The sequence below is a fragment of the Tauraco erythrolophus genome, chromosome 8 (assembly GCF_009769465.1).
Source record: "Tauraco erythrolophus isolate bTauEry1 chromosome 8, bTauEry1.pri, whole genome shotgun sequence".
Classification (NCBI taxonomy): domain Eukaryota; kingdom Metazoa; phylum Chordata; class Aves; order Musophagiformes; family Musophagidae; genus Tauraco; species Tauraco erythrolophus.
Window position 1 is genome coordinate 39352029 of NC_141472.1, and position 15079 is coordinate 39367107.

The 15079-nt window shown below is 36.6% G+C and overlaps 1 protein-coding gene across 1 annotated transcript in view; it reads right to left on the reverse strand.

Annotated features, from left to right (window-relative positions):
* Window positions 1–15079, reverse strand: part of LRP1B (LDL receptor related protein 1B) — a 583373-nt gene that overhangs the window by 224078 nt on the left and 344216 nt on the right. Inside the window, exons 26-28 of the mRNA XM_086616175.1 lie at window positions 12766–12930; window positions 11960–12204; window positions 1055–1186 (exon numbers count right to left, since the gene is read on the reverse strand). Coding sequence (XP_086472301.1) covers window positions 1055–1186; window positions 11960–12204; window positions 12766–12930 — 542 coding nt within the window. The remainder of the gene's footprint in view (window positions 1–1054; window positions 1187–11959; window positions 12205–12765; window positions 12931–15079) is intronic.

A 15079-nucleotide genomic window follows, 5' to 3' on the forward strand; every position in this document is an offset into this window, starting at 1 on the left:
TAAAAATCATAGGAGAAAAATATTAATTCTGGATGCTGGACATGATGTCACTATACCACTAAATCAATATGGTCTTGTGGATGTCTAAGAAAAAAATATTAAAAAATTATATTTAAAAATTTTACCCCACTTATCCCAACGGAAAACATACTGTTTCATTTGCACATTGTAACAGACACTAACGTTTGGTATCTCAGGGCAACAGAGCATCACTGAAACAGGGAAGTTTTGGAAATAAGAACACTCGGGAGGAATTCCACAATGTATGTGTAAGCAGTGAAAGGCAAACAGGTGGCAGAAAAAGAATGCATTGATTGTTCTAATTTAGACATCCACTAACGAAAAAAAGTAATACATTAAAGGTGAAACAGAACTCTATTGTTTTTATCTCAAAAGTCTAAATTATTGGAGCAAATGCCTGTGAAGGAACAGTAATGGTAACATTTTTCCCTGCAATATCCTTGATATGGCAGATTTATTTATTTTTTTAATTTCATAAACATTATTAATTAACCCCGACAAGAGTAACGTAGTACAAGGTTTTACAGATAATAGTCACAATTATTTGATGTTCTGAGGGCTTTTATAACATAGAAGTATTTATTGTCATTTTTAATAAAACTCCTTTGCAATGCTGCATGTCTAATATTTACTCTTAATTTCATTTTCTTAATCCTTTAAAATGAAACTAAGACAACTTTAGAGAAACAGGTAGAGGTTTAAGCTATTAAGTATACCTTTTTGTTATTCAGCTTACCTAACTCATCATTTCCTGATTGCACACTTTCCTGTATAAACCTTTCTGTTTTGCAGAGATCAGTTTTACTAACACATCATACACATAAGCAACAGAAAAAATGGTTGTGGTAATAACTATCACAGCTCCACACAACTCATAGTAGAACAAGCTGTCAATTCTCAAAAAGTAGATGTCCCTTGAAAATATATCATTAAAATGCACTGTAGAGATTGTTGTTAAGATTACGTATTTTAATTTGTCCAGTTCAAAACTGTAAAATCAATAAAATTGTCAGGCTTTGGGAGGAAAACTTACCGTAACATGTTTTCTTGTCTAAAGACAGTTTCATCAGATGTGGACAGGCACATGCAGCACTTCTGTTGTGGTTGATCAGACACATGTGAGAACATGGACCTCTGCCCTCATTAGCAGCACACGGATTGGAAGCTAAAATTGAATAATGAAATACAGAAAATATAGAAGCACCTTTTGGAACCAAGGCTTGTTAACCTAGCATAAGCTACTCTGGTGAGAAAGTGGTGAAAGTTCTGCTTGAAGACAAATCTGGCCTTGTTGATTAAATTAGCTGGTATTCTAATCACTTATTCTAGGCTAATATTCAACTCTTATCCATGCATGTATTTTATTTATTGTTTTTTTTAATACAGTCACAAAATTTATCACAGTAACTTCATGAAGCCACTGGATAAAACAATTTCACAGTGCAATATTAGTTTTGTGGTCTATTTATAACATTCAAATGTAAAAAAAACCCGTACATTCCTAACTAGGCCACATGGGATAAAAAAATGTTATTATGATGAGGACTCAAACAACTAATTCTGTTTTGTGAAGAGTGAGAGCACAGGTTATGCAATGAATTTCAGTAAATTCAACGTTCTGTCTCAATTTGATCTACCTACTAGAATATCAGTTGCAAATCTAACATACAAAGATAATTTGAAAAAAACATGCCAAACTATTTTTACTTTTTACAGACAAAAACCTCTTCTATGCGTAGCTTTTTTACAAGTAGCTTCACTGATTAAACAGGATGTGCTAAAATTGCTTTAAAGAGCAAAAGGAAAGTTGACTCGAGAAGACTTCTTAGCCTTATAAAACCTAAAAACTATTCTTATTATCTTCATTCATTTTTATACACACAGTTCCAGAGCACTCCTGAAGAGATATTCCAAGCACAAACAGAAAGTAACGTTGATTTTTCCATTTGCTAAAAAAATCTTAGAAATTTACAGTGATGAAAAGGAAAGTGGGAATGAGTGACTCATAAAGACAAACTTATAATTAACAAAATCAATTAGTTTAGAATATATTCCTCCAACGCTGTGCTAGCCTGTAATATAAGTAATTAGATAACTAGCAAAATCTGATGTATGAATTTCTTTGCAAAATAAATTCAGATCAAACTCAAGCACTAAAATTTGAAGACAAACTCAAGGTTTTCTTCATTGAACCATTTCTTTTTCATCAATGCATGCTTCCTTAAGCTTATCCACCAACTCCTGAACCCTTTAACTTGTCTGACCAGTACCGCAGGAAGAACAAAACTTTCAAAACCTCGGAATAACAGGTTGATAAAATTCTATCCAGCATCTTCCATCATTCCATTCAAAAAAATCACAGGCTTTTACAGTTTTCTGTAAAGTCATCCCATTTGCACTTTTCAAACACTAGCAGCAATGGAGACCACTCAGCACTTTCCAGCCTTTGCAGTTTCTCCTGCTATTTCAAGGTTTATTAAAAATATTTATTCTTGGTTAATGAGTTAATATCTCTTCTGACTGCTAATGGACTGTAAATTCCTTATTATCCTTATGTGATAACTATATTTGATTCTGTCTTTCCCAAAAATTACCACAGAGAAATGTTTATTTAATATCATCACTTTTCTTGTATGTGTAGTAACAACATGAAAAAAATCTGGGATGATGTTCTTTAATAAGTTCACAACTTCGTGTGGAAGATAAAAATGTGAATCTGAGGAAAAGAGACTGAAGTTAAGAAGGTTCCAGGAGCCTCTCAGGATAAGAATCAATTAAAAATGGACTATTAATAAGTAAATATAAGTCATCTATCCTTATGAACTACACATCAAAAATGAAACATAATTAAGGGTTTTGACAATATTGTGAAGGAGATCACAGAAATATTTAGGCTGTAAGGGATCTCAGGCGATCATCTAGTGATTCAGCTTCCTGCATTTTTTTGGCATTCTTAATTATAAATCTTGCAGCAGCAGTGTTAAGTCATTTGTTTTGTAAAACAGCATTTCTTTTAATTTATTTGCCAATATAAAGCAGTACTTTCAGTGGAACCTTAACCTCTTTATATGCATACAATTGTCTGTGGGAAGGAGCTGCTTAGGGCCTAAGAATAATAGTCCCCATCTTGTCTTTCCGTGCAAGCAGTGCGTTATGTTCTTCTCTACCAAAGTTGCTATTTGGGTATGGAATTCAAATCAAACAACATACAGAAGGGAAAATAAAAAGCATGCTGGTAAATGATTATGTTAAAGAAAGTTTTGGTTGAAGTGCGTTATGAGCATCAACAAAGAGGGGATAGAACAATTTGTGTGCTATCTGTCCACATAACAATTCCCTTCATATATCACAGAATGCAAAACTGGCAGAAAAAAGTCTTATAAAGCAGATGTATTTGTTTCTACGTGCATGCACAATCAGAGAAGTAAACTACCATAACCTAAAAATTACTTATACCAGCAGATATGTATATATTCCTTTCATATTCATACTGCTTTCACTGAATAGCAGATAAGCCCATTCTTTACTTTCTAATAAAAACTAATTCTCTAGAAGGTAAATAGGTATGCTATTGCTGTGGCTCTTAAAAATGTGGCTCTTATTTCCTTGTGCTAGTTCTAACATTTCCTTCTATTTCTATTGTGAATAACCACATAACCATTCCTTATTCACCTTCTCCATGCCATTTATGATTTCACAGACTGCCATCATACAGAAACCTGTCTACAAGCCGTATTTCGAGAAGCATCAGCTTGCCTGTCCTCACAGAAAAACCTTTGCCATACTCTTGGATCAGCCTGTCAAGCTTTCTTAGTATCTTTCATATGATCTGTATTGAGTATTCAAGATACGGGAGTGATATGGATTTATACAGCATCACAGTTCACCGTCTGTGGTTCTCTATTCCTTTCCTAATCATTTCCACCAATCTATTTTCCTTTTGATCACAGCAACCCACAGAACTGGCATTTTCACCAACTGGTCAGCCTTTTGCATTATTTAATTGATTTCCACTGCTGATTGCTTGTCAATCTACTTCTCTTACTGTACTGCACACAGATATACATATGTCAGTCTGTCATCGTATATCTTCCTGACTGCTCTCTAAAATATTATTTAAACAAAATGTTTATTTTTCTTGACCAGTAACCCTTAAAAAAACCCTCAGACATTCTATCATCAATTGACAAATGAAGAGTTACTCCGACAACATTTGAATATGCATTCACTGTAGACCAATTTATCCTCCATATTAACTTCACATTGAATCTGTCCCTTCTTGGCATCAGATTTTAGCTAAGCAAAGTTTTAATCTTACACTTTAATGGTGAGCAATATGATTAAATTCTGCCTACACCTTCAAATAGATAGACTACATTTACATCGAAAGGATACTTTTAAATTGCTGACAATCTATTCCCACTCATATTTAAAACCAGTTATAGATCTAATCCTCTGCTTATTGTCACTTCTTTCTGTAGTATTGCTTTTCATAGGGCCAAAGATCCTTTTGCTGTACTCAGTCAAGTTAAAATCTTTATACTACCTGGCTATATCTGATTATTTTAGCATTAATCTTTGAAATTTGCAAGTTAGGACTGACCACAGAATGCATTCATTCCAAAAATACATATTTACTTCCTGTATTCACTATTTCTACTTCAGCTTTTAATCATTCACTTGAAGAATTAGTCAGTAAAATTTACATATTCACTACGAAACAAAACAAACAAGAATATTATTAGTTCAAAGTCAGTACAATTCTTCATTATACTCTATTGTATATAGTACAATAACTTTATGGTAATTCTGAAGCTCTTGTTAATGAATCTCTCTGTTTCCCATCCCCCAGTGTACAGTTTGAGATAAAAGGGCACTGAAAAAACAAAACAAAACAAAACCTAGAAAAAATGTAAATAATGATCTAAGTCCAAAACTAAGAAGTGACTGCCTGGAATGACTGACCCTAAAAAAGCATACTGATATACTAGGCAGATAAGAAACACAGATGTAAAAGAGTAACAAGTGTCATAATGCCAGGGTATTACCATGCAGAAAGGCCAAAAGCAACAGTACTTTTAGGAGTGGATGCCATACTTTGTAGAAAACTTTCAAAAAAATCAGAATTTTACTCTTAAAATAAGTAACAAAAAAGCAGTGACAAAGGATTAAATCAAATCCAAGGGCGAAAAACTTCACAAGAGTTACATGACAGAGAAACAAAGCATCTGATAAAAATCAATACATGTAAAGTAACATACAAGGGAGAAAAACCAATCTCAAGTTATATACTTGAGGATGAGCACTGAAATAGCCTCTGTATCTCCAGGATGCTTTTCTGAACCAACGTATTATATTTATACTTATGAAATGCCTATCTAATACACTTATTACACAAGCTAGGACACAGTGAAGAGATTATCAGGTTTTAGGGTCAAAACAAGAAAGACAAGGTCCTCTCACACAGTGCATAGTTACGCACCAGAGTCAAAACGTTGCAGACATCAAGAGTTCGTGTAAGCTCAAAAGTCAACTAGACAAGCTCATGCAAGAAGAATCAGTCAAAGGCTTTAAAGCCTTTAAAGCACAAAGAAACCATTTTAGGTTCAGGAAAATACCAAGTTACAGGTGACTGGAAGCTGACAGGCTGTATGGGAGGAGTATGGCTGTTATCTTCCCCCAGATCCATACTTCCCTGTAGGCACTGATCAGCCATTGTCAAAGACAGGATGCTGAGTTGAGACAGAAGTAGGAAAGACTGCTATTATAATGAAAAAGAAAATCAAAATAAACTAATGGAACTTTCACAAGGCACAAAGGAATCCAATTTATAGTTCTGAAAGATTGTATATATTCTGCATGATTTCTAATACATACACCAATCTTGCTGCTGGATTTGAAGTAAAAAGAATGTACACAAGGTTGCGATAAAATCTCAAACTGATAATTTTTTTAAAAATCCTTCTGAAATAAAAATAGACAAAACTTTGCTCACATCCCTCTTAAGTTGCATATCTGCAAAAAGTTATTTATTCTAAACAGCTGGCAATCCAGGTCTCAATGAGTATTGTAACAAAACAGTGCTATGAAGTTAAATATTTTTCATGTTTTAATTACAAAAGAGTCCAGTGGTACCAATATACTTTATATTCAGTAGCTGTTATACTGCTTGTCCTGATTTTTAGTCTGTAATAATTCAATCTGCAAAAAGAAAAATAAAAAGCAATACAATTGAGATATGCAAAAAAAATGAAACGTGTCAGGAATTGACAGCTTTCTAACTGTTTTCAAGCTGTGATCCTCCCAATGCACTATATTTACTCCTCTCATCACTATCCTCAGTAGCACACCTCATAGTACAAGTACAGCTTCTTGTGCCTAAAATAGAAGACCTTGATCTTTACAACAAGTAGATTTTTTAAAATATAATGGTAATTAAGAAAAAATTCTTCCTAGAAAACCTGTGTTTGCTATGTTAATAGCATTTCTGACACTCAGCTTTGATTCTGTGAAGATGAGTAGGTCTCAAACTCATATTCCTGAGATGTGACATCATTCTGCTTTAGGTCATGAAGCCTTCCACATTCCCCTGTGATTTATTGACAGATGAACCCATCGTCCACACAAATATCTCACTCTAACTTCACTACCTTAAATTAAAATTTGTCTTAGATTAACTGAAATAACGTTGCTTTAGGCTACAGGAGTTTATTTAGCTCTGCTCTACTTTATTTCAATCAAAATAAGTTGCATGACGTGTTTTAAAAGTTAGTAACCTTTCACCTGCATAGGCGACCCAGATGTATACCTATGGAGCTGAGACTACAAAATGTTTGTCCTTCAGTGCTATATTTATACTGACATTTTGCAACATAAATCCACTGTTAATTTTATTTGGGGGTTCTAAACTGCATGCTATCTTGTTTCATTTACTGCAAAATTGCTACAAATTCAAAAGAAAAATTAAGAAGTAATCGTATAGTATCACTATTTTTCTCTAGCTCCAATAAGGCTAAGTACTAGAGATTTGTAGAATGAAATTGTTTCCACTGAAAGAGAATAATTTAGAGCAAACCCAGAAGGCCAATCATAAATCAACATCTAGTGTTCTCTACATCATAAAATAAAAGCTCCAATTACACAACTTGATATTTGAACTTCTTGATTCTGGTAAATAACAGCTGAAAACTCTTCTACAGCTTATACCTTGCCTTGAGGCCAAGGTAGCTGTGACTACGGTACACTGACTGATGTCTCTCTGGGCTATAGTCTCTCTCAAGACATTGCCTGGCCCCAGTTCAAACAGAAAATAGTTGTGTTTTTTTTCTGACAGCAAGAAATGGCTAAAGAGAACTCTACTGCTACTGTGAAAACACCAAATACAGAACACAGCTCCTCAAATCCCAAAGTTCAGGAAGTGACTAATTATAAAAAATAGCAAATGAAACGGGTGCAGAGACACATATTTACTTCACCTATGTTTTAAGATGCTGGGCATACATACTCTTTGTCCAGAAGTCAGATAGCTTTGTTAGAACAGTATCCCGGCCTAAAAAGTAAATTCTTAAACGAGGCTCATTTCAAAAAGTAATAAAGTCCAAGGAACTTGACATCCACTCAAAACCAGTAACATTCTTTTTTAAAGTAAGTTCATTACTACTTTCAAAAAAAATAATCAGAAAAATGTATCCTGACAGCATATGTCACATACTGCAAGGTAGATCAGGAGTGGTTCGCTGTGAGCCCTTACGACAGTCGTCATCGTGCTTAGACTCATAACGAAGAGTAAGTTGTCTTCATCGCTCTTCTTTTTTACAACGAATGCTCCTGGAGAGCATTCTTGGAATCTTTTACTGCTAGTGTGTGGGCAGGATTTTACTTGCTGGTACTCATTTACATTAGAGCTATATCCATACTCGTCTGTGTACAACTAATGCAGAACTGGGTTCTAAGACATTTACAAAGCCATATAAAATTGCCAGGATTTAATGTTGTCAAATACACATTGCTCAGAACCTACTAGCACAGAAGTCTGAATAGCTTACTGAGCACTACAAATCCTGGGTGAGAAGAAAAACAAAATACCTCTGGGTATACTTCTGGGGCTGTGAGCCTGGAGAAGAGAAGGCTCCGGGGTGATCTTATAGCAGCTTTCCAGTGCTTAAAGGGGGCCTACAGAAAAGCTGGAGAGGGACTTTTTACAAGGGCCTGTAGTGACAGGACAAGGGGCAATGGATTTCAACTGAAAGAGGGCAGATTCTATTAGATCAAAGGAAGAAATTTTTCCCTCAGAGGGTGGTGAGGCACTGGAACAGGTTGCCCAGAGAAGTTGTAGATGCCCCATCCCTGGAAGTGTTCAAGGCCAGGTTGGATGAGGCTTTGGGCAACCTGGTGTAGTGGAGGGTTTCCCTGCCCATGGCAGGGGGGTTGGAACTAGATGATCTTTGAGGTCCCTTCCAACCCAAACCATTCTATGATTCTATACCATTTTTCAATATTAAAAAAGAGTATACATGATATGAATTTTAAAGTAGTTTCTATTACCATCAACCTTTTGGCAGAAGAGTTGAAATTTATCTAGAGATCACAAACAGTCTACAACTAATTGGTGGTTATCCTCCTGCAGTATTTTTTACTTTCCTATATTGACATACAAATTAAGTCACTGTCTTTTGATATATCTCACAATAAAAGCACATATTCTTTTTCCAGCATTGGTATTTTGCAGGGCACATCCCAAGAGCTTCTACAGCTAGGTACGGTCCAGATACGTCCTATCACGACAGAACTTAAAATAGAAAAGGCACCTGGTGGTATCTCAAGTATTTCAGAATGCAACGTTGAACTCAAAACTACAAAAATAAGGGGGGAAATGTACACTTGCAAATGTGAATATACATATGCGCACAGGTATATGTTTAAGCATATATTCACATACTAGCTATACATTATTAAAGAAGTGGTATCTCTAAAGTATGTATTATTCATGCCCTAATAACCTGTATCCTTAAGCACATTTATACTAAATAACCTAGAGAAAGTCAAAGACAGGTGATGGAGAATTAGAGATGGCGAAGTTACCACGGAACAACGAATAGTTTATGGGAGATAGGAAACAGTAAGACCACTGCAGAAGAACAGGTGCCAGAGTAAACTTCAACATATGTGTAATCAATAAGAGGGCAATTCACCTCCTTCATTAATCATGACTTGTTCTGCTCTGGATGATAACATAAGCAATAATTAAAAACAAATTAATTATCAGCAACATCCTTAGGTATAGTCTATATATTGCCATAACTGAAGCCAGAAAATTTAGAGTGAAAAATAATTTTACACCGGTTAAAATAAAATCTCTGTATTTGTAATCCTCTTAGTCATCAAAGCAGTAATAAATAGTGTTATACTCCTCTAAAAAAATACAACATGCAACTAATGGGCTACTTTGTGATTTCTGTCTTGGTCCTCACGAATCCTGATACATACAGCCACTGAAATCAATAACTTAAATTTCTTGACTAAATATTTACTATCCGAATAAGAGATTAACTATTCAGTGATAAAATCATTTGAAGCTTCAGGTGAAGTTATAGGAAAATCATTAGTTTTTTTTACCTATGCAACAGACATCATAAAGTTTTGGCAGGTTCCTGCATTTTTTGTTAGGAATTAAATAGAATATTTCATTAACCCAGATAGATAAAATCTGGTCAGTTTTTATTTTCGAAATTAACACAGTTTTATCTCAAGTTATAGAATGTGAAGATTACTAAATACACAATCACTGTTGTATGCCTATGCACTTACCATAATTGTACAGCAGTGCTTTGGTATAAACAGATGTTATGCTATAAAAGCTGGTAAAAAATTGAAAGGGAAATATATACAAATTAAGAGGTAAGCTTTATACAGATGAAAAGGGGAAATTAAAATTACAATATAATATATCAAGAAATAACTAAAGAATTTCCTATTATTTAATTACTGCATATACTTTAAACTTCCTTACAGTTTTGATTGTTATACACACCAAAAACAAGTTTTGATGCTTGAAGTTTTAAACTCGAAACTCATGCCTCCAGCAGGTTCATTCTCCCATGAAAGACATACAGTGCTCATTTGAAACTGAAAGTTGTAAGTGTTACTTTAAGATAAGAGCTGTTACGTGACTAGGATATGCTTTGGAAAAGCACCAGTTTATGGACAACTTCCAGCTGGGGCTATTTAAGTAGAAAAGTAGCAGTTTTCAGCAATAGAATCTAAGTTATCCAGTCCTTAGAGTGAACAAGAAGACCGAGAAGCAAAGAGACAGACAAATGAAGGAGTAAATGCGTTGGGTTTTTGTGGCGAGGTTTTGGTAGCAGGGGAGAGGCTGCAGGAGTGGCTTCTGTCAGAAGCTGCTAGAGGCTTCCTCAGCTCCAAGGTGGACCTGCCTCTGCCCAAGGTTGAGCTGATCAGTGACAGTGGTAGTGCCTCTGTAATAACATAAGAAAAAAAACCTCAAAACTGCTTGAACCTGCAGTGGAGAGAGGAGTGGGATGTGAGAGAAACAACTCTGCAGACACAGGTCAGTGAAGAAGGAGGAGGAGGAGGTTCTCCAGGTGCTGGAGCTGAGACTCCCCTGCAGCCCATGGTGATGGCAGGGTGTCCTCCTGCAGTTCATGAGAGAAATGGTGGAGCAGAGATCCACTTGCAGCCCCTTGAGGAACCCACACTGGAGCAGGTGGCTGCACTGAAAGATGGCCATGACTCCATGGGAAACCCATGCTGGAGCAGTCTTTTCCTGAAGGACTGCATCCCATGGAAGGGGATCCATACTGAAAGCAGTGTGTGAAAAACTGCAGCCAATGGGAAGGACTCATGTCAGAGAAGTTCATGGAAGACTGTCTCCCTTAGGAGGGGCCCCACACAGGGGAAGAGTGTGAGGGGTCCTCCCCCCGAGGAGGGACAAGCGACAGAAACAATGTGTGACAAACTGACTGCAACCCCCATTCTCCATCCCCCCTGAGCTGCTGGAGGGGAGGAGGTAGAAGAACTGGGAGCACAGCTGAGCCTGGGAAGAAGGAAGGGGGTGGGGTAAAGGTGTGTCTAAGATTTTGTTTTATTTCTCATTATCCCTATTATGATTTGATTGGTAACAAATTGAAGTGATTTTTTTCCCCAAGTCAATGTTTTGTTTGTGACCATAACTGAGGAGTCATCCCTCCCTGCTCTTGCCTTGACCCATGAGCCTTTTGTTATATTTTCTCCTCCCCATCCCATCAGCAGGCAGGAGGGAGTGAGCAGCTGCGTGGTGCTTAGTTGCCAGCTGGGGCTAAACCATGACGGTAAATTAAAGGCAAATCACAGCACGAAGTGAATATTTACAACTAAGAACTGTATTGATAGTTTATTTCACAGAAAAGCTCATCTTTCTCTGGAAAGAAGCAAGAGAAAGACAGCATTTATGTTTATCAGAGAATCATAGAATGGTTTGGGTTGGAAGGGACCTCAAAGATCATCTAGTTCCAACTCCCCTGCCATGGGCAGGGAAATCCTCCACTACACCAGGTTGCCCAAAATCTCATCCAGCCTGGCCTTGAACACTTCCAGGGATGGGGCAACACTTCCAGGGATGGGGTTTACTTTTGTCACACTAGTTACTACAGTTAAAAAACATAGGTAACTTGGAAGCCTTTTAAATAAATGTTTTTCTGCACTATATTTCTAACAGATCAAGAACAAGAGTCCAAACGGGCAATATTGACAGACACTGACCCCATGAAGCTTCTGGTTTGAATAAAGATTCTATTGCCACCCAAGGAACACTACTGCTGCATATGACATTTAATTAAGAATTATCAGTTCAAGGCAAATTCATATACAGATATTCATATATAAAAAGAATACTTTTTCCCCTTGCATATGAAGAATAATTAATTATTCTGTAAATAGTCACCTTGTGGTTGACGACTTGGATGATATATCTGAAGATCAAATGGCTGAGCACTTGTTTTTTGTATTACACTGACATTTTGGCCAGTCCATTTATTGGCTTTTGCAAGCGTGTTGGTCCGCCAATCTGTCCAGTATACTTCACTCCCATACAAAGAAACAGCAAAAGGGTGAGAAAGATATTCATGACCCCGTATAATCTCTATCATGCCGGTTCCATCATATAATGCAGAATAAATGGCATCCGATCTACAAGATAACCCCAAATTTAAGATTACATCAAAATAAAATAAAAATCACACAACCATTACGACATTGGCACAAAACGCATAAAAACCTTACTCTTACATACCGGTAACACCAAAGATGATTTACAGTGCAATCATGAACTTCAGAGATTATTTAGCTCACGTTATTAATTTAACTGGGTATATGAAATACTGGTTTGCTTGTATACGTTTTTTTAAAGTCAAATTTACCTCCACACTGTGAAACCACAGCAGGAAAATAAGTTTCCATTCAGATGAATTTTCAGGAAAAAAAAAATAGTGAAACAGCTTGAGTCTTCCATGTGTAAGTGTCAGGGAGGACAAATGGGCGACTGCTCTCTAAGGCACAGGGAGCCAGGAGCCATGGATGACACCACAGCTGGCAGGGCAGAGGCGTCGCTGCCTGGGCACACATCCCATCGCCCCCAAGCGAGGCGAGTAGAGCTGGCGCCAGGGGTCTTCACTTCCAAGGAAGTTTACATTTCTGTATGTAAGAGTAAGTATTTATAAACAGGTAATAAGAATGTTGTTATCACTTTACCTGGCATCTGTCCATACTATTCTTTTTTCAAAGTGATCTACAGTAAGGCCATTAGGCCAGGCTCCAGTATCCATATCTTTATAGATGATTTTTCTTTCTGCTCCGCTCATGGAAGCGGATTCAATGCGAGGAAAATTTGCATCCCAGTCTGTCCAAAACAAAATTCTGGTGAAAGGAAAAGGAAAAGAGAGGTATAAGAAAATACTGAAGCATGCAGAAAAATTTCAAATGGTTCAATAAGCCAATAGTTGGAAAAAAGTTCAAATATTCACATTTTAAATGTATAGAATAAACATAGATGAATTTGGGATACTATACTAATTCCTTGAAGTAATAGGGTAACATGGAGGTAATATTTCATTATTACTGTTAGAGCAACCATGAAAGTCAAGAAGTTTTTTAAAAACTAGAAGTTTAATAGCGTTCCCTTTTTCATGTCCATTAATATAAGTAACAGCTTGTCTTGTCTTCCTTCTATAATTAGAAACCCAGCTCATAAAAAAAAAAAACCAATAACAGCCTTTGACAGCAATCCACAGATGAGGAAGATGGGGAGGGGAGAAAGGGAAGCAAGGCAGTCTGAGGTAGCAGGGGTTAAAGAACATGGTAAGCTAGAGATTTCCATTTACTCTTAAGAGTGTTCCAATGAAGTACTCTAGATTTTGGTACATCACTAATCAATTTTATACACTCTAATTGTTGAGAACTTAATAAGGTAAGAACAATACAGACTTTTTTTTATTTGTTAAAGGAAAAGAATACCTTTGACATGCAAACTTCTAATTAGCTGTAAAGAGCTAATTGCAAAGAGTCAGACTGTAACTAAACTTTTGACAAGTAGCATCAGACAGCTTCAGACTCGAACATATATTCTAATAAAGCCTCTCCTTTTAGCATCTGTGACAGCAGTGCATGCTATAAATAATAATGGATAAAAGGCCTGTTTTCCTACCAAATTCAATTTATCTGTCCCTGAGTGAGGGTCTGTGCCCTGTGTGTATAGACAGCTGTGTGCCAGCAGCTGGAGCCAGCCAACAGGTCACAGGGCCTGTACGTTTGGGTTTCCAACAACTGGAGAGAGCGAGGGTGTGAGTGTTGGCGTGTTCATGTACGCTGCATATGTGCACCAGTGTGCTTGCGGACTGGGAATACATGCTCAGCCTCATCGCAGGCTGGAATCAAAGGCACGGAGCTACAGCAGTCTTGCCTCCATGGGGATACAGGTTTTGTGCAATCCTCGCACAACCATTTACTTTGAATCATCAGTGTTTGTTTACTCACGTTTATTTGTGAAAAGATTGAAGAGCTGCTCCCGTCTGCGTTCAAAGATTTTCTTCTTTCCCTGCTTCTAACAATATGTAGCATGCAATTGCTTCTAGCTTTTCAAAAGGCAGATTAAGCCTTCAGTTTCAGGAAGAGTGGTGATTTGATTTTCCTTCTTCCTCCCAACCATTTAATTTGAACAACTTATCTGCCAATCCTTCTGCCAACAGAATGCCTCTTTTTAAAGATCTCTATAGATAAGCGATGCGCTCTGTAAATAAGCTTTCTAGCATCTGAATTGAGAGGGCAGAGTTCTTACTCATTAACATATGTACTTCCTAATTCAGGATTTTAGGTCCCAGAGGGACATCAGGTCCCAGAATCTGGGACCTTTATCAACTTTTATTGTTATGTCCACAACAGTGGTTCTGAAAAAATACTCAGTGAAGACACATGACAGACCATAGCAGGTTCCTGAACAAAATGAAATATCATGATTCTGCAGATTTATTGTAATGTATAGTATTTTTGGCCACATTTAATTATTTTAAATTGTTTTTCCTCTCTGAAAGAACAATTATGAGACAAGGATGTAGCTAATTCACCATTACCTTTTGACCTCTCTAAGAGGATCTAGCTATACACAATAATTAGGTAATGAGGTTTCTGTAACGAGTTTGCAATTTCATATAGCCTCAAAACACTGCTCTAACTAAATCATAAAATTTTTGTAGCAGTAGACTGAATCTCAATACAAAATCAGAACTGACACCTGGCTCAAGAGGGTGTTAGAGGTTCCATGAACAGTTTTACTTTCCTTCTGCTACTTGAGTCTATTGACTAAAATTTTAGTATAAATGGCATATATTTATTAGAAACATATAATTATGACAAGTATTAGATAAAATACCTATTTATGGTAGTAGGCTGAATCTACTACACTCAGTTGCTTATCATAGAATCATAGAATGGTTTGGGTTGGAAGGGACCTCAAAGATCATCTAGTTCCAACCTCCCTGCCATAAGCAGGGAAACCCTCCATTACACCAGG